The following is a 24,477-nucleotide window of genomic DNA, read 5'->3' as shown; positions in this document are numbered from 1 at the left end:
ACCTGCCACCATATTCTGTTGTTCCAAATGCTGTTTTGTTGTCCACTCCTGGCTGACGCAAGGCATTTGAGGGCTGGCAACACTGGCATCTGCTTAGATCAGGGGTCTGCAACCTTAAACACTCAAAGAGTCATTTGGACCTGTTTCCCACAGAAAAGAAAACACCGGGAGCTACAAAACCCTTCCTGTGCCTGATTATTTCTTCAGCGGCCACAAAACTGGCATATGTAGTTGAATTAAACGTTCTGTTCTCTTCCGAAACTATTCTTTTCTTGAATTTATCCATGGTTGGCCTACCGGGGGTTGAAAAGCTCAATAAATCGCATGCTGGCGGGTGTCACACATTGGTGGTTGTGAGCATATTTTGAGTGACAGGGAGCCGCAGCAGAATGGGTGAAAGAGCCACATGCGGCTTCAGAGCTGCAGGTTACTGACCCCTGGCTTAGATTGACATCCCAGCAAGATCTGATTACCAGCTTCCCTCTGACAAGCCAAAAGGAACAGGTGAGAAAGCATTGTGCTCAGCTCCCTGTTCTTTCAAAAAATATCAGAGCCTGGACTCAGCCAGTTTTCTCTATCTGACTATGTATATTAGCTTGGGATCAAGACAATGTCAGAAATCAGCATGTTTTTAAGACATCTTTCTTTTTAAAACCACAGCTTGTATTTCTTCAGACAATTTTCAACATGAGGAAAATGTGAGAAGGGAAAACTGTTTTCTACCTGCAGCAACTGATGTGATCAAAAGGGGAAAATTATGAGAAACTTCAATGCCATAATGTCCATGTAGCACATCTTTTTGAACATCCACTGTGAGTTTGACATGACTTGCAGGTTGGCTACTGCCATCAGACGGTCTATCACTCACTGATGCTCTCCCTCTGCAAATTTAGGGTGGAAAAAAAGCCAGTTTAAAAAAAAGATATCCAGTGATTCCCATTTCCTGAAATCTCAGCATTTGCTTTTGAGATATTTTTACAACAGTGCATACTTACAGAGGAAAATAAACATAATCAGTAAACAAGAAAGATGCTTTGATGTAACAATCTGATAAATATTTTAAATAGTACTGGGCAGATCCAGAAAAGATACCTATAAAACTGAAAAGTAATACTGATGCTCAATCTTTGTTCCATAATACATATACAGAGAGAAATCTTGACTAAAATATGTGTGGGTTGGCCTCAGTTAATCCTTCTCTTATTGTCATTTCTGTTTCTCCATTGCTCTATTGTTATTCTATTTTTTTCTCTGTTCTGAATGTTTGCTATATTATATATTACCGCATCCCATTTCTATTTCATTGTTTCCATGTTTCTGCAAATTGTAAGGCAGCAAGAATGGCTAGGTGAATTGGGCAGCCCTATGGATCTAATGAATACATAAATGTTAGCATGCACATTAAACATGAAGGCCAGTTTAGCTGGATATTCAGAAAAGAGGCTGTGCATGGACAGCTCTTTCTGCGTAAGGTCACTTGATGTGAATGGAATAGTTACACAATGCAGTTCCTAACCAAGTGGAAAATCCATGTGGACATGAAGTGAATGAATAGGCTTGATGTTATGTACCAGTGCTGAAATGCTGACTTGGTTTGAAAATAACAATTCTACAGTTTGGAACAACTCTATAAAAAATTTGAGCTTCATCTATCTCAGTCAAAAAGGAATCACAGTAAATACTATACAGAAATAAACCAAGTTTAAGATAGCATTTACAGTAATACCCTGTTTCCCCCCAAATAAGACATCCCCTGATAATAAGCCCAATCGGGCTTTTGAGCGCATGGCAATAAGGCCAAGCGCTTATTTCAGGGTTCAAAAAAATATAAGAACAGGATCTTATTTTCGGGGAAACACGGTAGATAGTGTCTCATAAATCCAAATTAGTGGGCTTCCATCCACTAGGCCAGGATGGAAGCATTGCTGCCTTTATGATATCTATCACAGAAAAGCTACAAGATTTCCAAAGTCACACAAAAAAGCAAAGGATTCATATTGGCCATCAGAAAATAGATAACATTTGTATTAAGGCAAAATTAAGGTGTTTTATTTTTTCACAGATTTGTTCTGCGGTGCAACAAACAGGGAAATATTTGTCAATGCTTGACTCTTGATATATTCAATAGTACTTTCTGAGCGCCATGATGTTCAAAGTTTGAAATGACATTTGAGTATTTTGTGTTTCAGCAAGCATGATGAAGTGATCTCTCTAATCCTGAGAATGTTGGTCTCGGGTTCCTTGAAAATTACTGAGGATTTTTCATAAAAAAAAGGCGGATAACGCTGCATCAGTTTCCCTCTAGCACAGTTTGCCTACTGATTACAAGCAACCTAAAGTCATTCCCTGCAATGCGCATCTGGCAAAAAAAAAAAAAAATCATTACAGGAGGTTCATTCCAGACCACAGGATGACACTTCGTTCTCACAGATAGCCACAGGTGGCAAACCTAAATCCAAGCTTTATTTTTTTCTGTGCTAAAGTTTTGTTCCACAATAAATAGACTTAAAAAAATTGATGAGATATGAGAAAAAATGTTCTAATCTATTTTGTGCTACAGGAGTGCCCAAAGTTGAGATGGAGGTCGTTGTGATGGAGGTCGTTGCATGGTTGTCATGCAACAAAGCCCTGTTCCTTTTAATGTGTGTTGTGATGCATGAGTAAGTTGTGAAATGTGTGATGTATGATATATGTCTGAGTTTTTCTGCAGAGCGAATACCATCCTGCTACCTGACTTTCCCATACTTGCTGAACAGTCTGACCTTGAGACCACTTTCAAGTCATGGTGGAGAGCAGGCAGATATTAACAAAAGCCACCAGAATGGCAATGGGGTCATTTTGTTTTTCCAAAACCCAAATTTGCAACCCTCCAACATCTGGAGAAGCTAACAAAGGAAAAAAGGATACCCAGAGACTCATGACTGGATTCTGAATAAAAATTTGGTATGAGAAGCAAATCTTGATGGGAGAATCTGGCAATTTTCATACTACTTTCAAATGGACCATTGTAAAAAACAAAACAAAACAAAAAACTAACGGCAAGAATAAGCTACTAGGGGCCTGCAAGCTTTTTTTTTTTTTTTTTTGCAGCTCCTTGCCTTCTCTCCTCCCAAGATTGTTCTCTCAATCATTTGATAATGGCAAAGTTTCCCACCAACATTCAGTGGGAAATCAAATCAAAGAGGTAAGTTAAGCCTCCAGAAGTTCTGGACAGGCTTAGTTAAAAAAAAAAAAAAAGCAGGAAATGCGGTTCAATTTCCATCTTGTCCCCTCTGGTGATGGAATTACTTCATCGCCCTGTTCTTTTTGGTTCTTGGTGCCAGAAAATAATAATAATAGTAAAAAAAACAAGGTAGCTGCAAAATGGGGGTCAGGAACCCTTGATCCCTGATGTTAGCTCAAGCGTTGCCTAATAAATCTACCATAATAGTTGGTTAGCAAGGATGGCAATCATCCTAACTCTACATTTCCTCCTCCCCTCCAGCTTAAATTTGTATATGGTTTTTCTTTTGCAGACTGCTGTGAAACAATGCTACAAATAACTTTCATTTCTGCTTTATTTTCTTCTTTTGGCTTTAATTATTTCAATACTGGCATCCCACCCTACATTCATAGCTAAGGCCAAGACTTTGACCTGGCACTAAAAACTAATGCCAACATTGGTATGTTTTCTCTGCACTTGGGATGGCACTGAGAGCATATTGATATGCTACAACAGTTGCTGTCTTGGACTTTTGCAGTCTTTGGACCTTCAGGAATAATCATGATCAGACTACATAGTATAGTCCAAAAGTTTGCTATTGGTATTTTACTTGACCTAGGAGAGAAGAGAAGGATCAGCCTAAGCCACATAAGCCTTCCTCACTGCAAACAGATGAGGTTTGGGTGGCAAGATCAGATCTAACCAAAACTAAGAAGCTACTGAACAGCATCTCACAGACAATGAAAACACTCTACTGTTCCATCTAATAATATTACATTAAAATACATACCTGGCTGAATTATCTCGTGATCGACGCAGCCATTTTGCTACCATCTGCTCTATCCTGCGTGCTTTGCGTGTTTCTAGATCTTCCATTTACCTATGGCAGAGGAAAACAAAGTATTTATTTACCACATTTATTGAGTTATTCAGCCAACTCCTAGCAAATATTCTCCTCCTCCTCCTTCTCCTAGGAGCCCTCCAATTCATATGGCTGGATTAGAGTCTCTTCAAATACTCATGTTTAAATTACTTAGAAAAGCACATCCAAAATGCTATTAAGGAACATACGGTAATTTATTAGACATAACAGTGTAATAACAAAGTCATATAGAAAAAAGTCCTCTTGAATTAATATTCTCAGATAACTTTGCAGCCTAAATATGTATGCTTTTCTTAGTTCTGAAAAGCCAAACAGTAGCTGAAATTTCTATTAATTTATTAAAAATATCTGTATTAATTTCAGATCTTTTACACTGTATGAATCTTTGTAATTAGTTTAGATAAAACTACCATCCAGATGTGTTGAACTTCAATTTTCATAAATTTTCAGCCAGCATGACATCTGCACAAAAACGATTGACAAGTTACCATCACAAACAGTGGCCCACATAGTCTATGCACAAAATTGGAAGAAGGAAAACTCGCCAACAGAAGAAGATTTAATTAAAAAAATTTAGTGCGCGCAGAGATGGACAAACTAACAAAAGAACTTAAGGAGAAAGGGGATACAGACAGGGGTGAAATCCAGCAGGTTCTGACAGGTTCTGGAGAACTGGTAGCGGAAATTTTGAGTAGTTCGGAGAACCGGCAAATACCACTTCTGACTGGCCCCAGAGTGGGGTGGGGATGGAGATTTTGCAATATCCTTCCCCCAGGAGTGGGGAGGGAATGGGGATTTTGCAGTATTCTTCCACTGGAGTGGGGTGGGAATGGAGATTTTGCAGTATATGTCTCCTGCCATACCCACCAAGCCATGCCTAAGCCACACCACAGCCCGCAAGCCACGCCCAAAGAACCGGTAGTAAAAAAAATTGGATTTCACCACTGGATACAGAATATTATAAAGTATGGTGTAGATGGTACGAATGGTTGGAGAATAGGAAAAATGAGAAAGAGGAATAAAGGAAAAAAAATGTTAAAGATCAAGGTAAAATGTAGACAAAATAAGGGAAGATAGATAACAATGTGGAGTAAGATAAAGTTAAAATATGTGTAAATAGTAAGAAAGGACCACTTTGAAAGAGCTGTTAAAAAAAGTGTATGTATATAAATGTTGTATGTTTGTCTCTTGTTTTAATGTGTTTACAATAAAAAACTTCAAAAAGAAAAAAGAAAAATAGAAAAGTCATTATCACACAAGGAAGAACCTTCATTGGAGAAAATTCATGGATTTACGAAGAACGTGGAAGCCACCTGAAATTGGGTCTGGGTTCAATCTTATTGATTCAGACTAGCAAAAACTCTTCAGCGTATCAGGCAGACAATGTGTTTTTCAGCCCAACTTCTAATTTGATCAGGGAACTGAAAACACACAGAGTGTGTGATTTGCTATTGAATGGTGTTCCATAATTCCCTTGGCAGGAGCAATGCTTCTGAAAAAAAGTTTCTGGGATTATTATACAGTCTTCCTCTCAAGCACACTACTTGTATATTAATATTTATCAGCTAGATATCTTTTGGTTCAGATCTCACTTCAGTATAATTCCATTGCCTGATCTTAAAGACTAGACAGATGGCATTCACTTGTAGTTTTGTTAAACCCCTGTACAAATAGGAAGGAACACCCTGGAGTCAACCACTTCCTATTACTCAGATTCCTTTTAATACAAAACCAATTAATATGAAATGCATTGGATTGCAAAATCTTCCTTCTGTTTGTTCCTTTCTTACAGAAATCTTTAAAAGTAAGATAATGCATTTATAGAGAGCCTGTTTGGCTTAGTGGTTGAGGTGCCGGACTAGCAGTGGGGACACCTATGTTTCAGTTCTTCTCTTAGCCTGTTGTATGACTTTGGATAGAAGAAGGCAATTGCAAACCGCTTCCAAAAATACAGCATTTGCCAAGAAAATGGCGGAGACTTGTCTATTAGTCACTCAGAGTTGAGATTTATTTCCTTATCTTCAATATGTATCACTATATAATAGGCGCATAAATACAGAGATTACTGATGAGATAGATGGGAATATTCATTGCTTAATTGAGAATTTCAGGTTAAAGACAGTACAGGTCTTTTTAACTCGTTATCTTTTCTATGCCATTTTCAGATTCATTTGTTTAAGGTTGTTTATTACTACTTAATATATTTACAGAAAGCCAGTTTGATGTTGTGAGTAAGGAATGAGGATAGAAACCAGGAGACTGTAAGTTCTAGTACTGCCATGGTCACAAAGCTAGCCGGGTGACCTCAGGTTAGTTATTTTCTCTCAGCCATAGGAAGCAGGCAATAGCAAGACATTTTGGAAAAAATATTATTATTATATTATTGGGGAAAATGGTCATTATGTCCCATAATGCAATCCTTAGTAGTGAAGCGCAGTACCTTGCAACTATGCAATAAGCAAGAGAACATCAATAATGTCAGGCAATAGCAAAGAAACTCTCTCTCTCTCTCTCTCTCTCTCTCTCACACACACACACACACATCTTTAAAGAGCCATTTTGGTATAGTGGTTAAGGTACCAGGATAGAAGCTAGGAGACTATGACTTCTATTCCTGCCTTAAGCACAAAACAGCTGGGTGACCTTATATATATATATATAGAGAGAGAGAAATGCAACTATTTAATATTAAATTTCTATCTTGCGGGTTGAGGATAAATTTGTACCTAATCAATAATTTCTATATTATACATATCGAGAATGCAAAAGCCACAACTCTTCTACCCATTTCAGTTCACATTTTATGGAGGAAGGTAGCCTTCTAAGCACTTTGAAATACCATCAGTCCCCCAAATTGTAATGAATGCACTAGAATTAATACCAATCCAGAAGGTTTACCGCAATGAAGACTCCATCTTCAATAGATATTAGGCATTTTATGGAGCCAGCTTATGTGTTCCATTGAAATAATAAAAAGCACAACTGTTCTAAATCAGTGTTGCATCAGACTGCTAAAAGCTGCTGTCTAGCATCCTTTGACAATAACTCTTAGAATAAATTTTTTTATTGGCCAAGTGTGATTGGATACACAAGGAATTTGTCTTGGTGCATACACTCTCAGTGTACACTCTTATGTACTCTCAGTGTACATAAAAGAAAAGATACATTCATCAAGAATCATAAGGTACAACACTTAATGATAGTCATAGGGAACAAATAAGCAATCAAATCATATTAGGAAACAGTCAATATAAATCATAAGGATACCAGCAACAAGGTTACAGTCATACAGTCATAAGTGGGAGGAGATGGGTGATAGGAACGATGAGAAGTTTAATAGTAATGCAGACTTAGTAACTAGTTTGACAGTGTTGAGGGATTTATTTGTTTAGCAGAATGATGGCATTCGGGAAAAAACTGTTCTTGTATCTAGTTGTTCTGGTGTACAGTGCTCTATAGCATCGTTTTGAGGGTAGGAGTTGAAACAGTTCATGTCCAGGATGCGAGGGGTCTGTAAATACTTTCACAGCCCGCTTTTTGAATCATGCAGTATACAGGTCCTCAATGGAAGGCAGGTTGGTAGTAATTGTTTTTTCTGCAGTTCTAATTATCCTCTGAAGTCTGTGTCTGTCTTGTTGGGTTGCAGAACCAAACCAGACAGTTATAGAGGTGCAGATGACAGACTCAATAATTCTTCTGTAGAACTGTATCAGTAGCTCCTTGGGCAGTTTGAGCTTTCTGAGTTGGCGCAGAAAGAACATTCTTTGTTGTGCTTTTTTGATGATGTTTTTGATGCTAGGTGTCCATTTTAGGTCTTGAGATATGGTAGAACCTAGAAATTTGAAGGTCTCTACTGTTGATATTGTGTTGTCTAGTATTGTAAGAGGTGGTAGTATGGGAGGGTTTCTCCTAAAGTCCACCACCATTTCTACGGTTTTGAATGTGTTCAGTTCCAGATTGTCCTGATCGCACCACGAGCGATTGCTAAAAGCTGCTGTCTAGCATCCTTTGACAATTACTCTTCTAAGAATAGTTTGATCCTGTCTAGGAGTCTCAACCAGGGGTGGGCTGCTGGGGGTTCGCAGGGGTTCGGGAGAACCTCTAGCTAACATTCTGTGCAGTTCAGAGAACCCCCAAATCCCACTCCTGGCTGGCCCCTCCCGCCCCCTCCCGCCCCTCCCAGGAGTCCCCATGCAGCTTGTTTTGGATTCAGATAAGTGCAGGGCCCACATGGAGGCTCAGGGAGGGCAAAAAACGGGCCTACCGGAAGTTTGGGAAGGCCAGAAATGGGGCCATTTCCAGCCTCCAGAGGGCCTCTGGAGCCTGGGGAGGCCATTTTCGCCCTCCCGGAGGCTTGAGGAAAACCTCCGGAAGGGCAAAATCGCCTCCCCTGCTGTGGTGCAGGAGGCTGACTAGGCCACGCCCACCATGGCCACACCCACCCAGCAACCGGGCAGAGAACCCCTTGCTAAAATTTTTGAAGCCCACCCCTGGTCTCAACCCTTGAATTTTAGGCTTCAAACCTCAGATCTGTCATGGCATTACATCTGAAATCAAGCCAGGCATAGCTGTGCCTTCTCCATCTGAAAGAAGGTGGCCTTCTGAGTTTGACATATATGCTACAACCCAGCCCCAGCCCTTTTAAATTCCCATCAAGTTCATTTGTAGCTCTAAGCAAAGAGTTTTAAAAGTACTAATTGGATATTTGTACAGAAGTTTCATGAAAGTTTTGCAAAGAACAGGAACATAGTGGTAAATGATTGTGGGACAAAATGTTCTCTTTCTCCATAAATATTATATACACTGAATCTTTTTTCAGGAAGAGGTGAATACACTCTTTCTAGGATGCTTTGCAAAACGGAACAAATGCAGGGTAAATGCAGATCCCTCTGTTTCTGTCTCCATCTCTCCCTCTCCCCTCCCCCAATCCAGGGCATAATGGAATGGAATGGAAACAACCCAATTGTTGCTTTGGAAACTCTAATTAGAAAGGTTGGCAGAATGGAGGATAGTTTAAAAACGCTAGTCATGACCTTGCCAAAAAAACAGCTGTCATTAAGCAAGCAGAAAAGACAACAATCAAGTCTGATTCACAGAGCTAAGTTCATCAAGATATTATTTTCTAAAATCCCCTTGAAATAAATGGGTGTTTAACCATATTTTCATTCAACAAGTCATCAGGAACCAAGGTGGATGCCTGACCCAGATTGACTCTGCTGATGGAATAGTGGCAATGCCTCTAAGACAATCTCTATTCACTATGTGTTCTAAGACATGTGAAACTACAGCTCCCGTAATCCTCCTGCTGGTGCTCCCTGCTTTAGATCATATTTCTAATAACTGATATTATTTAATAGAAATCCTGGTCTTGGTCCTATCACCATTTGGAACAAGAATAGTAAATGTGATGGACAGGGTCTTTCAATGAAATACATTGGTATCTATGCGGGTTCTTTTTGAAGCATGCCATTTCAATGGAATCATTGAAAAAATACCAATTCAAATAAGATTACTGAGATAAATTAAATTCTACAATAGAGATCATGTATTTTATGGAACAGATTAGCTTCTATCCATTATTGTACAGTCAAATAAAGTATACATCATTTGTAAGGTGTTTTTTTTTAAATGACAATTGAGTTATGCATTGCCACTCCGGTGTTTTAACAACTCTGAGCTGATTTTAGTAATTAACTCCAACTCCCTGTTAGAATATTGCTTTATTTCATCAGTGAAATGTATTTGTTTACAATGACAGTTCATCACACCAATAAGGGCCCATTTAGAAGGGAAGGAGAAACATGATGAAGATATAAATCATATGAACATAACCATTAGTATGACTATAATTACTGAAACCAAGGATACTGTTGCTGAGCACAGGACGCTCATGAGATATCCCCAAGGCATTTTATACTGAATGGAAATTCAAGGCATGGAGCAACCATATCAACGTTCTTATTTCTAAGTTTCTCAGTGACTGCAAAAAATCAGACCACAAGGCAATGGAAAAACTGAGCAAATCAAAGTCGAAAAATCCAGCAGGCATAATTGATTTAGGGGACCTGCACTAACCCTTTCTGGTCATTCCTATCCTGATGTAATCCTAACAGATGGGAAAGAAAACCAGATTGAACTTGTCACTTGTGACAATGAAATCAGACTGCCTATTGGTTGCAGCCAATACACTGCACCTGATCCAGTAATATGGAAATCACTCAATATTAGTAGTTAGGGAGAGAAGACCTGATCTTCCTGTTTGGACACCATAACGGCAGGCTACTTGTTTTTGCTGTGATGTTATAACCAATATATTTCTTTGACTTATGGTTTCATGAGGCATCGAACCCACTGCGTTCTAACTGGAGTTTTATTTTGTGATAAATTAACCCGCTCTGCCTTTCAACCAAAGCAAGTGCTCAAGGCTACTAATAATAATAACATTATTTTTTCCTATACATACACAAAAACATTGAAACCCACTGCATTTAATAGCTGAGCTAGATTATCTATCAGTGAGAAAAAACAACAGTGAAGGTAGCCTTTGAGTAAGTTAGAGATTAAAAATGCACAGCACAAAACTTACCCAAGGTTTGGAAAGAATATGTTCAAGAATATTTGGTAGTCTAACAGGCAAAACTTTCAAAACAAAGGCTCAAGCTAAAGAACATTGAACACAGGCCTAATCCAACTAAAGCTTTCTCCCACAGGGTGATTAGATTATCATCTGTGTTTTGCCTCTAATTCTATTTCTGACACTCTCCCATATGCTCTGTCCAAACATTACACAGGTTACCCATGAGATATTTGTCTTCAGAACCATGGAGAAGTTGCTCTTTCATGCACAGATTTATATCTGCCTTTAGGCTTAATGACATCCTCTTGGGATGGCAGAAAAGTAAAAGAGACGCTTGGGAGTTGAGCATCCTGTCCATGCAATTTTTTCTTGGCAATGGTATGCATAATTTATCCTTTCCTTCTTCTGGGTTGTTTTCCAACTTCTGCATCTTACTTGGACCTATGGCATTTTTTGATGCTCTCTCAAAGGAAGGAATTTAGAGCGGGTCTTGGGGAGATATGAGTGAGCCATTAAGGAGGGATTTGGAAAAGAGATTTTCCAATCCTGAGACAGAGGGAAGTATGAGAAGGAGATTCAAAACAAGCGTGCTTTGATTTTGTTCACTGTAAGATGGAATTGAGAAAAACGTGAACAGGATTTAAAATTTTGAGACTCCACCTGACTACAATAAACAGCATTCTTGAAATCTCTGCTGTGCCCATCACTTGACTTGGAAGGACCAAACCAGAGCTAATCCTGCTAACTTCCAAACACTGTCAAGGACAGTTGGATGATGATAGGCAGGGTAAAATCCCAAAGAAGGAACCAGAGCCGAAGCAGTACTCATTAAATGCATGCTCTGAATGAAATAATAGTGAGTGTCCTTTCCGCACTTCTCTAGTGTTGCTGAACAATTCTATTTTGGCTAGAGATTAAGAGGCTATTTATCAACTGTTTTCAAGGAGCATATAACACCACTCTTCCCAGACTGGTTGTCTTAAAACTGTGATAAGGAGGCCACACTTCTATTAATGGCATATATGTGAAGCCACCAGCTTTTTCCTGGGAGAAGTCCCAGGAAAGGTTGGCACCAGTGTGGCACCTTTCAAATCTAGAGCAAGGCACAAGAATTCAGTCATTGCAGCTTCTACAACATGCAAAAAGCACATAATGCGGTCGAATAAGCAAGTACAGGATGTTAAGCTCTTGGGAGTATTTATACCAAGCCTGTCTATCACAGAAGCTGATCTGTACACTCCTATTTCCCTCTGCGTCTGTAGAAAGTGATGAGTAGCGACAGGCAGAGAAATTATCCTGTACTTTATTCTAGTGCTTATTTCAGTTTGATTAATCTGTGGCAGAATTTTGAGGACACAATTGGAGTTAAATCCTCATTGCTGGAGTGTGATATTCTTACACTTATTTAATTGTAAAGTGGCCCAATATTGTGTATCTCCTAACATTCATCCTACAATCATAGCTCCCTTCTGCAACCTTCTGGACTTTCCATACTCAGTTAAATCCCAATGGAAGGCAAGGTGAGATAACTTGCATTGCTGTATTATCATTGAGGAACCTTTAATAAATTTGTCCAATAATGTTTTGTTCTTCAGGAGAAATGGAGGAAAGGATCCATCTAATTTCTCTGCCTGCAAATCGGGAGGTGGGGCGGCAGGGGGAGTTTGAATAGGCAATTTGAGCAGGGACAGGACTCAATTAAAAAAAAAAACACTGGAGGAAAATGATGAGGTTGTATCTTAGTTCCAGATTTCAGTGTTTTCAGATCAACTTCTAGAAGCCTCAGGAGTTTCAAACTTGGATGAAGTTTTCATTTCGATGTTTATATTGCAGAGCCAATTGCGTAATACCTAGACAAGGGGAGGGGGGGGGAAGGAGGAGGAAGCATTTCTTTGGGGCAGAATGGCAAGCTAGGAAGGGTTCCTGCCTATATCTTGGAATTAAAGTCCTTCCAGCTGGATATTTATTAGGTAGGTAAAGCCAGTCTTTCCATGGAATCTGTTTGAACTTTAGGGTGGCATGGAAAACAGAACTCAAGCACATGACAAACACTTTTTTATGTGCTCTTCCCCCCCCCTCTTCTCTTTGACAATGCATGAATCTCCATCCCTATTATCTTTGTGCTTTGCTCCTTTTTTCTCTTTTTCGTTATTAATTAAAAAACAACAAAAAGTGAATAACCACATACACTCACGGTATGAATGCAAACAAAATCCTTCAAAAAAAAAAAAAAGCAGCTGCAGAATGTTTTGAAAAGAAGCAAGAGAGAAAGGGGGGAGGGGGGCGTGAACGACTTAGTAGCAACTTCTGTCTTAAGAGGAGAAGATAATACTTGTACAACCTTATTGCCATTAAGTATGTCCTGCTGACCATTTTCTAGTCTTTCTTCAGGTTGTTGGGTCAAACATTTCACATCTCAAAACAGCAGGCTTGACTAGCCAGTGTTATGATAGGGAATTCCTGGATGCACAGGGCAAGGGGGTTGGATTAGATGATCTTCAAGATCCCTTTCCAGCCCATCCCCTATGTTTGATGATATCTTATAGAATACAAGGAGACATTTCTCACATTATAACTGTCCAGAAGGCTTTCTGTTAGTCTGGCTTCCCTTTTTTATTTTGGGAGTCTGGTTGGTACATTTCTAAACAAAACAAAGAAACAACACCTGGAGTGTTTGTATGTCTTCCACTTTGGTTATATTTCTACGGAATTCTTGAATATCTGATATTTATTTGTGTATTTATTTATATTGATTTATATGATCACCCATTAATGCAGCTCTGGTCTGCTAAAAAAGATTTTAAAAACACAATATATATATATATATATATATATATATATATATATATATATATATATATATATTAGTTTATGTAAGTATAAATATATAAATATATATATATTTATATATATAAATATAAATATTATATTTAAATATATATTAGTTTATTAAGTTTATTAGTTTATATATTTTTTTAATATATATAAAAATACAAGCCCAGCTAAAATACAAAGTGGCTGCAGAAGATATTCTACTGTACTAAACAATATGGGTTTAGTCTCCTGATTGAATCTAAATTTCTGAATTGAATTGGGTTCAGGTCAAATTGATCGCCTCTGAATTATGGCATTTTATCTATGCACTGAAAAGCCCCCCCCCATCTACTTTGTAAAAGCAGCAATAAAGCTGGCCATGGGCTGAGTTTTGCAACAGACTCTTGAAAATAAATGTACGATCACATTGAGTGAATCTGGAAGCAAGATGCTGTTGCATAATTTCTCATTGTCTGTCAGGTGCCCTTTCGCTCCTGTTTAACTGGGAGGTCTAAAAACAAGCATCTATTACAAAAAGATTATAAGGCTGTTACGTGCTTCCCCTGCTATGATTCTTTCACTAGTTAGGTATTAATTTCTCACACTGAACTACCAGCAAGTTGCACGGACAATCAAAGAATTCCATTAAGTGATGGATGGGAATGTTATGATTTCTTCCAGCACAATGTGTAAGGTTCTTAATGTGCAAGGACAGAAAGAAACACAGGGTTTTTGATTTGGGGATTTTTTTTTTTTAAAGCAAAGAGAAGAAAGCAAAGGTGATAGTGATGTTGAGCTGGACAGAAGTGCTTGGAGAGTTCAGAAATCTGCATCTGAATTTTGGCATTTTCAATCACACTGGTGGAGTCAAATGACCCTTCCTACTCTTTCTTCCTTACTTTTCCCCCCTTTATTATTTTTTTTAATAAATAACTCAGGGCAGAAAACATACATGATACTTCTTCCAGCTCCTATTTTCCGCACAACAACCCTGACAGGGTTGAGCCCAACGTTTCACAATGTTGGCCTGAAACAGAATGACTGGCCCAAGATCACCCAGCTGGATTTCATATCTAAAACTCACAGTCTCTTGGCTTTTAGATCTACAACCACTTCATCAAACCGTCCCCCTTTTCTTCCCCTCTTCTTCATTCTGAAGACCCATCTTAATGGCTACATGACAGGCAAGAGTAGCACATTTTTTTCCCCCTATTGCACACGGTCATTTTCCTCTGAACGTGGGACAAAATTAACAAATAGAACAATCAAAATAAATTCATCTTTGCCTAATCTCATCAATCAACCCTATTTGGGAGAAATGAGGTTAAGAGATAATATTCCAATGTAGAAAACACATTCATATTCTGGTAAAAAGAGAAAATGGCTTTGCTCCTTTGAGATGTTTCTGAAGCCAAAGTTAGATTACAGTGCACAATCCCAGTAAATCGCTGAATCAAGTGCATTCTCCTGCAGTGAGAGCTCAGCATTTCAGAGAATATTGATCATTCTATCATCATCTTTCCAAAGCTCTTGTGGTTAAAAGATAGGATAGCTTATGCTTGTTTGTTTTTCTCCCCCAGGATGAAGCTACTTAAAGTCAGAGAAGCGCAATGTTGCTGCCGTCCATAAACTTTTTCCTCTGACAGGAAGTGTGAATGTCCCAAGTCAACTAGAACAATGAGGTCCAGACTCCTTGACAAGATATAAATCTCTGTATACCTGGAGGAGGCAGGTATAAAAAGAAAGGGAGAAGGACAACAGCCAAACATTGATCTTCTCAAGAAGAGTTATACAAAAATAAATGCAAGGCAGTAATGAAAGAAGAGCTACTGGATCTGGGGTACATGACAAGGCACAACTTCTATATTACAGCATTATATGCCATTCTGCTGCTTTTTGGTGGTTGTCCGGAATTTTGCAGCCCAGTCTAGCACCCCTTCATCAGATTTAGGTGGTGGAGGAGAGGAAGAGAACAGGCTAATTTTTGCCACCCTGAAAGATAGTTTCCTAGACTTTGCGGATAGAAGCAAATAAACCATGCTGCTCAAATTGTATGCTTAATCATATAGGTCTGCTCCCAGCATGCCTACCTAATTGCTTTTTAGTGGTTCTGAAACCTGTGTAAATAAGCACATCCAATAAATCTTAGTAATCTCCAAAGACACAGTTGGAGCTGTGGAAAAATCAAGTCTGCAATTAAAACTGGGGGAGGAAAAAAAGAGGAGGAAACAAATATATTGATTCCAACAATTTGCCAAAACTTACGTGTTTGTTCTTAATGCCAGCTTTAATCCAGCCAAACCACTCATATGTTTTGCATTTTAGGAACTCCCAGTTCAGTTTATAGTTCTGGGCATCACCTGTTGCTGAACAGAGGAGACATCAGCCCATTTGCCTTTCAACCTGTGGTGAAAGATAAGCACAAAGTGAGGATTCAGGCAGGATTTTCCAGTAGTGCATAGTCTGAGGATGATTCCTTCTCTTCATGATTTATGGACTTAGCTGTTTTTGTAAGGCAGGACAAGAACAGCTATGACAACATAATAAATACCTTGCCATGTAAGCTTCCTGTTTCTAAGTGGCTATTAGCACCTCTAGAAGCACCTCTGGAAGTTCATAAGCAGGACATGAGATAGATCTTTCCATCTCTAGAATTTGGTATCTGGAAGTCTATCCATTCTGGACCTCAAGACTCCATGTAGCAATGATGGTGGCCAGTAATCATGTGCAAGCAACCAGATCCACATGTGTAGAGTTCAAGCTAACTACTTCATTATATTCTGCCCACTATACAGGAATCCTCCAGACTGCTTGCTTTCTCTTGGGAACAGACGTGGTGCACAGGTGTGGGTGAGGTGGGTGTCAGTCCTGAATCTCTTGCAGTTGCACAATTCAGGGCTAATCCCTCGCTTGAATCGTCCTCCCTGCCTGGTGGGTGTTTCTCAACAGCAGTCAATGAATGTGTCAGTTAATTTCTTCAAAGCCAGTTTAACGATCATCACTCTTTAGGCAGAAAGCAAATTCCTTTAGCAAAGAATGGTGTCCTGTTGATAAGATTCTTCTACTTGGTACTACTACAAGCATAAATGATGAATCCCTAAATCCTTAATTTTATTCTACTTATTCTCACAGTTGTTCTCTCCCTCCTACGTCTTTTATTCTTCTTGTTGTAGGGAAATTTTTATATCTCTCAATCAGAAGTTATAATGCAGTAGGAGAATCACTGCAGGAGAATATAAAGGGCTTATTGGAGAACTTATTGGAGAACTTTATAACCAGCTATGATCCAAAACTCAGAGAGAAGTACTTAATGGGTTGTTAGAAGGTCTAATCAGTCATTGCTTAATGACAGGCCTAATGTGTAAATCCATAAAGTTCTGGCTGAAAACCACAGTCTCCCTTCCTCATTCACAGTTTAAGAAAAATATGGATAGCGAGAGTAATTTTTTGCACGGAAGGCTACATTTTAACTCCAAATAAATGATGGTTGTTTTAACAGGCAGAAGGTTATAACATTTGTTTTCTACAGCTGAGTCTCAATAGCAATGGAACCACATTTCATGATCTTGGCTCTTTCGTGAACTGGAAGACCTTTGATGATTTCAACCTCTACTTTAATTCAAGGCTACCAATAGCTCTGAAATACAAAACAAACACCAAGATATTCCAGTTACAATCCTTGTCAAAAAAAACAAATCCAGGAAACTTTCCCTTGTCTGCATTAACAGAATGTAAATTTTGGTGTGGTACACATCAGTTACCTACCAAAGCTTCTGATTCTCACTGGAAAGATTACATTTAATGGCTTCAAAATACTTCCAGGGAATAGATTTATGGATATCACGGGTTTCAACACAGATATCCTAGGTTGTAGACAGAGAAGTGATGCATTTATTTATCTGCAAGGGTTTATATAGCACTCAGTCTACAAGACTATGGATGGTTCACAAGGCAAAATGTGCAATTCAGTACCAGCAGAATAAAAAGATAGCAGCCACAAATCAATCATCAACCAGACAACTAGAAATCAATCTCCAAATATTCAGAGAAATAAGATTGTTTAACAACTCCAAGGAAAACCAGTAAGAAGACTACCTGATGCACCTCTGTAGATAAATTGTTTCACAACAATTTAGATTCATGCCTCTTTGAACTCTTGTGATGGCAATCCTAAGCAACCTCATTTCTTCTGTTGCCCTGCAACCAAGATATATAGAGATTGGTAGGTAATAATCAGCACTAGGCCTGGAAACTCACTAACGGCCAACAAATTAACCAGATAATAGGTGTTACATAACAGAGGCAACTTTCATCTCCAAATATCTTGGTTGCCTCACATTGCACCAGATGAACTTTACAGGTTGTCTTCAAAGGCAGAGCATAAATAATGATCACAATGGCTTCATGGTCCAGGTAGGGCTTCAACTACTACCAGACAAATATGTGTACAGGTCTCTTTGGCCATGGCTTCCATCTATTGCTCCACCTAGAGCTGTGAGTCCAGAAGAAACCTTAGGCTGTGGACAAGGTGAGAACAATCATCAGTGGAGCATGAGGAATCACTGAAGTTTCTGAACAAATAATAATCCTGTATTTCTGGGATTCAATCTATCGCCTTATTTTGGCCCATCCAGATCCACAACGTCTTCTCTCTGAGTGAGAATTCCCACATTTTTAATGCACTGCCTAGAGTCTCGTTTGGTGAGATTGGATGGCTATAGAGATTGGATTTGGTCAAGGATAGCAGTGTGCAACTGAGCAGCATCCACATACTGATATCTCAACCCAAACTTCTAGGTGTTTTCACATAATGTTAAATAGAAATGAAGTGAGAATTGAGCTCTGAGGGAGTCCATGTTAGACTAATTGTGGGCTTGACTTCTTCCCTTAATAATGACTGAAAACTCCACAGCAACAGGAACAGTACCATATTAAAATGGTGTCTCCGTTTCCCAACCTTATAGGCCAGCAACCCCCAACCTTTTGGGCACCAGGAACTGATTCCATGGAGAGAAGTTTTTCCGTGATCCTCATGTCTGCCTCCATTCCACAGATGGGGCTTTGCTTGTTTGCACGGCCCAGTTTCCGGCATGCCATGGACTGGTGTCAGTCCACTGACTGGGGGTTGAGGATCCCTGCTATAGGCAGTTCAATAAGATACCATAGGCAGTAGTATTAAGATAGTAAGAGGTCTGATAAGAAAAAAAAAAAGGAGCACACTCTCAGGTTACCCACCAAGTCAATCAATGCTGTTTTTGTCTTGTGCCTGAGTCCAGAGTGGAAGGGATCTAGATAACTGGCTTCAAGTAAGAGCTTTTGAGCTGATTCACCATTACTTTCTCCAGCACCTTCCTCAAAAAGGGAAGATTAAATACCTGGCAAAAGTTAGCTTGCTCAAGAGTGGGTTTCTTCAAGAAACAGCATATCATCATTTCTTCCAAGGCTGAAGTACTATGTCTCCTCTCAAAGAAACATTCACCACCTCTTGACTCCAGCTACTCATACTCATCCAAAGAAGCTATGAAGGACATGGATCTAGCCACATGTGGTGGAAATCTTATTACAGAAGATTCTATGCTGTTACTTGGTTTCCACAAGGTTGAATGACCGTGTCACAAAATGTTATCCCAGATCACATTAGACTCCATTTAAAAGATTTCTGAGGGATATGAGTCATTTTATTTGCAAAGAATCTAGCAAACATGTCACAGAGACCAGCAGAAACATTGTCCTTGACCATTCCTTTCCTGAAATGAACAAGTCATCCTGGCCACTGAGCATAATTTTCCTTTTAACTTTCCTGTAGGGTGCATAGCACTGTCTTTCCAAAACCACAACTTTCCCCTTCTCAAACATTTTTGCTGAATTTTACTTTTGTAATCAAAATTGAGGTAACTGTCAGATGAAGTGTAGTTGTATTTTTAATACAAGATAACCCTTCCTCCTCCCATGGTCAAATAATGTTATGGACTGGGGTCTTCCAATTGGTCAAATTCTTAATATATCCCACTTGTTTCTATGGATGGTCAATTTCTGTTTCAAGGTCAAACACCGGTAAAAAAAGCAAAAATAAACAGCCTAGATTTGCTGATTGACCTGGATATCAATCAATCAAAAACTGATCTACTGCTAATTAACTTGGATCAATTTCCTTCCTGTTCTATTTATGCGGACTACTCTATCAGAGGGGAGAATTGCAAGGAAGACACTGGTCTACAGGGGAATGATCTAGAAAACACAATTGTTTAGATCAGGGGTGGGCAAATGTGGCTATTTTACAACCTATGGACTTCAACTCCCAGAATTCCTGAGATAGCCAAGCTGTCTTAGGAATTCTGGGAGTTGAAGTCCACAGGTTGTAAAAGGGCCACATTTGCCCACCCCTGGTTTAGATCAATGTTAGGCATACCCCATAGTAGAATCGGGAGGCTTGTGATATACTAGATTTGGTCTCAAAGAAAGCAAAATCCAATCAAACACCAATTCTATGATATTGAGTTCCTCAGGTGTATGTTTTCATGAGAAACAGTTGGGTTTTCTCTCAAAGAAATGAAAAGCCTTTTTCCTGCTGTATCAGGCTCTTGATCTCTCTTCAGAAACAAATAATCCTTAAAAGCCAGAGCTTGCAAAACAATTCTAAATGAACAAAAATTCTAAAAGTGCAGCTGGTGAGCTTAAAAGCTTTTGTTCAAGCGATGCACTGCCAGCAATAATTACCATCCAGAGGCACATGGTGCTCTTCCATCAACTCTAGGACATGAGCTACAAGAGAAAATCCTATTTGAGCTGATCCCTTGCATTAGCCACGCCAGTTGTTAGAAATTCATCACATATCATTTGGAAAGCAACCTGAGGCAACCCAGCTGCAACCAGTAGCTTCCTTGGCTTCCAAAGTTATATTTCCAATGAAATGCAAAAAGGGGGCAAGAGATCACAAAACATCAATTTTGTGTGATTTCATAAATCACACACAATTCTTTTTCCTTTTCTGAAAATATTTTCTATGTACATAAACTGGAATTTCTCTCAGAATATAAATTAATCTAGGAATAATATTCATTTTGAGAGTATTCACCTACCTCCAAAGAGTGAGGTTTAATGATTCCCATCTATGAATATCTGAAGAAACCTCTCTCTATATTTTATTTATATTACACATTGCTAACTGAGTTGTATGGTACACAAATACCTAAATATTTAATTACTTCAGTAAGAATACAGAATTGTATTCCTTAAATGGACGGGTAAGTCAATTTTCACCTATTGGCATAAATTTCAATTTGGATCGGCTAACAAAATAGATGCCAAAGGCACCTCTTGCATTAATACTGGAATAATACTATGAAGTTTAGAAATAAACAAAAGAATGTTGGCGGAAAATAAAATCAGCTGTGTTCTCTTCTGAGTTATATACTACTTGTAGAGCTCTCTGTGTCATCTAGTAGCACAAGCCAAGAGTTCGATGCAGATATTAAAAAGCAAGGGTGGAAGTGGGAAAAGAAGAGAAAATAAGGGCAAATTAAAAAAAAACATGCCTTTAGATACAGGCAACTCGCATAATATCTTAATTCATATTAAGATATTAATGTTTTCAGAAAATATTTTTTTGTTTAGAAAATTTCTATGGGGTTGTCCAATTCCCAGAATATCTTTATAGAAAATGCAATTATCAGTTAATGAGGGAGACTTTGGTTTTCTGCATCTGGAGTTATATCATCATGCTTCCTATTGTCAGCAGAGCAGATTTTAATGCAGTCTGTAATGATTAGAACAAGGGTGTTTTACACAGTAACTAATGTATAAAGTTTGGGATGAAGCAACTGTGTTTCCCCCTCCCCCCCCCATGTTTCCTCTCCTTCTATAAACATGTTTCCTTCCAGAACATTATAAAACACCACAGATTTCATTGCAGGCAGTAGACTATATCCACACCATCAGTTTAAAAATCACAATATTTTCCTAGCAAAAGCAATAACACTTAGGCTTATATACTGCTTCATAGTGCTTTACAACCCTCTCTAAGCGGTTTACAGTGTCAGCCTATTGCCCCCAACCATCTGAGTCCTTATTTTACTGACCTCAGAAGGATGGAAGGCTGAGTCAGCCTTGAGACAATGAGAATCGAACTGCTGGCAATCGGCAGAATTATCCTGCAATACTTCATTCTAATCACTGCGCCACCATGGCTCTTTCTCTTAACTTATACTTTTCACATTAATGGTATTTCTATAGACAAGATGCTTAATCTAGAGTCTTTTATTTAAAGATTGCATGTATATATTACTTGCTTGCAGGGAAAAACAGTATACCAACTAATTTTTAAAAGATCCCAGGTTTTGAAGGGACTCATGATAGAAAGGCTGAAAAGATTAACTGCCCATTTTGGCTTACATTGAGAGGCTGTAAGAGCAAACAGAAATGTCACCTTCTTTCCTCTAACTGAAATGGAGGCTCTGGACACAATCCTTCTTAATTCTGCGTAATTCAATCTCATCAAAGGCAAATGGTTCTAATTTTCAAATTCTCCCCTTCTAAATCCTTATCGTATTAGTGGTAAACCTATAAGAGGTGGGCTCCAAAGAAGTATCTCTTCTCAACTGAAGACAGAAGAGTGCCTTCAAAAAACTTTCCCCCTGTATCCTGACTTATTCATGCTAACAATATGATGGATGTCTTGTCCTGCCCAAGAGCTGCACCTACAGATTTAATACAACTTTCTCCTACTATGTGCATCTTCCAAGTAATACTTAGTAAATGTAACATGTAAATCAAGGACCATCTAGACTAGTAACTTTCATAGGCTGTGAGGCTTATACAGAGATATCATCTCTGGCTAATCCTGGGCACATTTGATTGTCCAGTATGAATCTCAATGCATTTAAATCATCTCCAGCCTGAAGACAATCATAGTATGTTGCAAAACCCAAAAGGCTTCGATGATTGTCCTACACAACAAATCTCTGCTAGTTCAAAACTAGTTCTGTCCAGCAGATTTGAGAAAACTGACCTGAGCTTCCAACTGCTGAAGGAAACTCTCAATTGATGGCACTCAGTACCTCATTAAAAAAGGTCAGGGATGAGATTTATAAGAGTTTGATCAGAACTTGCTTCTTTTACCAGGGACAAGACCAGCAAAGTTCCTTCCTTCCTTCCTTCCTTCCTTCCTTCCTTCCTTCCTTCCTTCCTTCCTTCCTTCCTTCCTTCCTTCCTTCCTTCCCTCCCTCCCTCCCTCCCTCCCTCCCTTCCTTCTAGATCCAGATGGAACAGTGATTTTTTCCCATAGCACTCTGCACTATTTTGGACTTGAAGGGAAAAATGTGCTTCGGGTTACCTGGGAGCAGATGTAGCACTGGTCAGCAACTCTTACAATTGCATGGATCTTTTTCTGGGCTTGTGTGGTAGCTAGCCAAACTATCTTGGGAAAATAGGCACTATACATGTGCTGTATAACCAAATTGAAAATGCCCATTTTGGCAAGACTCTGGGCCTCAAATTATAAATGTTTTCTGAATCAACCCAGGTCATGATCTTTCCCATATACTATAGGTAAGTACTTGTTGCAAAAATGTTCCTCTGGGTTTAGCAAAACATCTAAGTTAGCTGCACCTGTGCAGAAGTGAAACTTGGAAAGTGTCTAAGAACAAAACCAGGCCAACCTTTGAAGAGCAGGAGAGGTGATGATTTGTTAATACTGGCAAGGAGCCTCTTTTGTGTGTAAGGCATTGTGCCAGTGGTAGTTTTCCAAAATGCAACTAGCGCTCATTAAGCAAACAGCCTGACAGTGAAACACAATGTCCACTGTGTTTAAAACAGGAACAGAAGGCAAATATCTTGAAACTCTGAGCGATGGAGGAGGCACTAAGAAAGTTGTAGGTTCTTTATGACCAAAAGCCATGATTATTGCAGGCTGAAGTTCCTCCTGGTCTTCTGTGCTACTTTGTGTTTAATCCTTACATTTGTTTGTGTGATAAACAAATTATTTATATAATTATAATTATCAGATAATTAATCCTTTGCAGATCTGAGGCCATTTTTCAACATTTAATCCTTTTTCATTTACTGATACCTTGGGGAAAGCAGATATGAGGGACCCTCCTGCTTCCTGTCATCCATTCAAGGCCTCACCCATTTTATCAACACTTTCTGCATCTTATTTGTACACTTAATCAGTTTCAACCTCCAGAGTCCAGGTTTGATTTTCCCACAAATAAAATGAAGAGCTCCATCTTGAAACACACTGGACATTGCAATACACAAAAATCCCCATTTCCTGAAATGTCCATTCAGGCAAAACAGTTTTTTTTTTAAAGAGTTGGTAAAAGCATGAAGTGAATGTTCCAGGAATCAGATAATGATAGCTATATGATGGCTAATTATTTACAAACATTTATACATTTTCTGAACTGGGGCAAGCTTTAGGATGCTTTTAAAGCATAATTCCACAGATTTTATGAATGGCTAAGTACAAGCAGAGTAAAAGGCTGTGATCGTTGCAGGAATATTGACTACTGCCTATGCATAAGGAACTTTATAAGATGTGGGTGAACAACCAAAATATGTACCCCCTGTAAATGAACGTGGGTCACAAGTACAAATAGTGGAGAATGCTCAGCTAAAGTAAAACATAAGGAATAAGGGAAGATGCCTGGTTAACTTACCTCTTAAGCAGTTAACTCCATGGTAAATAAGATGTTTATATTTTATTTTTCTCCAATCTCATTTTTATTAACCCTATGCAATCAAGTCTCCTCCTGCTTTCCAGATACAGTTTTAAAATGTCAAGACATCGTGGTTATATATAGTTCTTTTTTTTTTTTAAAGGAGAAGTTCAGTGTCGGTTTCAGTGTAAACCCATTAAGGATGGACAACAGATGAACAAATTTTAATGCCAGGGGTTCCCAACACTACTGGTCCGATGAGTATATCTATAATTTGGAGATTATGTTATAGGAATGATTGGAAAAAGGCTGAGTTGAAGAGGATTATCATCATAAATTTTGC

The 24,477-nt window shown here is 38.7% G+C and overlaps 1 protein-coding gene across 2 annotated transcripts in view; it reads right to left on the bottom strand.

Moving 5' to 3' along the window:
* Nucleotides 1-24,477, bottom strand: part of FRMPD1 (FERM and PDZ domain containing 1) — a 77,602-nt gene that overhangs the window by 34,846 nt on the left and 18,279 nt on the right. The window contains exons 2-4 of one of the 2 annotated variants that reach the window (XM_070938504.1): nt 15,742-15,879; nt 3,993-4,082; nt 724-881 (exon numbers count right to left, since the gene is read on the bottom strand). In XM_070938504.1, coding sequence (XP_070794605.1) covers nt 724-881; nt 3,993-4,078 — 244 coding nt within the window. In that variant the 5' untranslated portion in view covers nt 4,079-4,082; nt 15,742-15,879. The remainder of the gene's footprint in view (nt 1-723; nt 882-3,992; nt 4,083-15,741; nt 15,880-24,477) is intronic. The other variant, XM_070938505.1, reaches the window with a different exon arrangement.

The sequence above is a fragment of the Pituophis catenifer genome, unplaced genomic scaffold, assembly GCF_029215685.1.
Source record: "Pituophis catenifer annectens isolate HBS135680 unplaced genomic scaffold, rPitCat1.0.hap2 SCAF_2, whole genome shotgun sequence".
In the NCBI taxonomy this organism is placed as follows: Eukaryota; Metazoa; Chordata; class Lepidosauria; order Squamata; family Colubridae; genus Pituophis; species Pituophis catenifer.
Note: the sequence above shows the minus strand (reverse complement) of the source record. Positions and strands in the feature narration are given on the sequence as shown.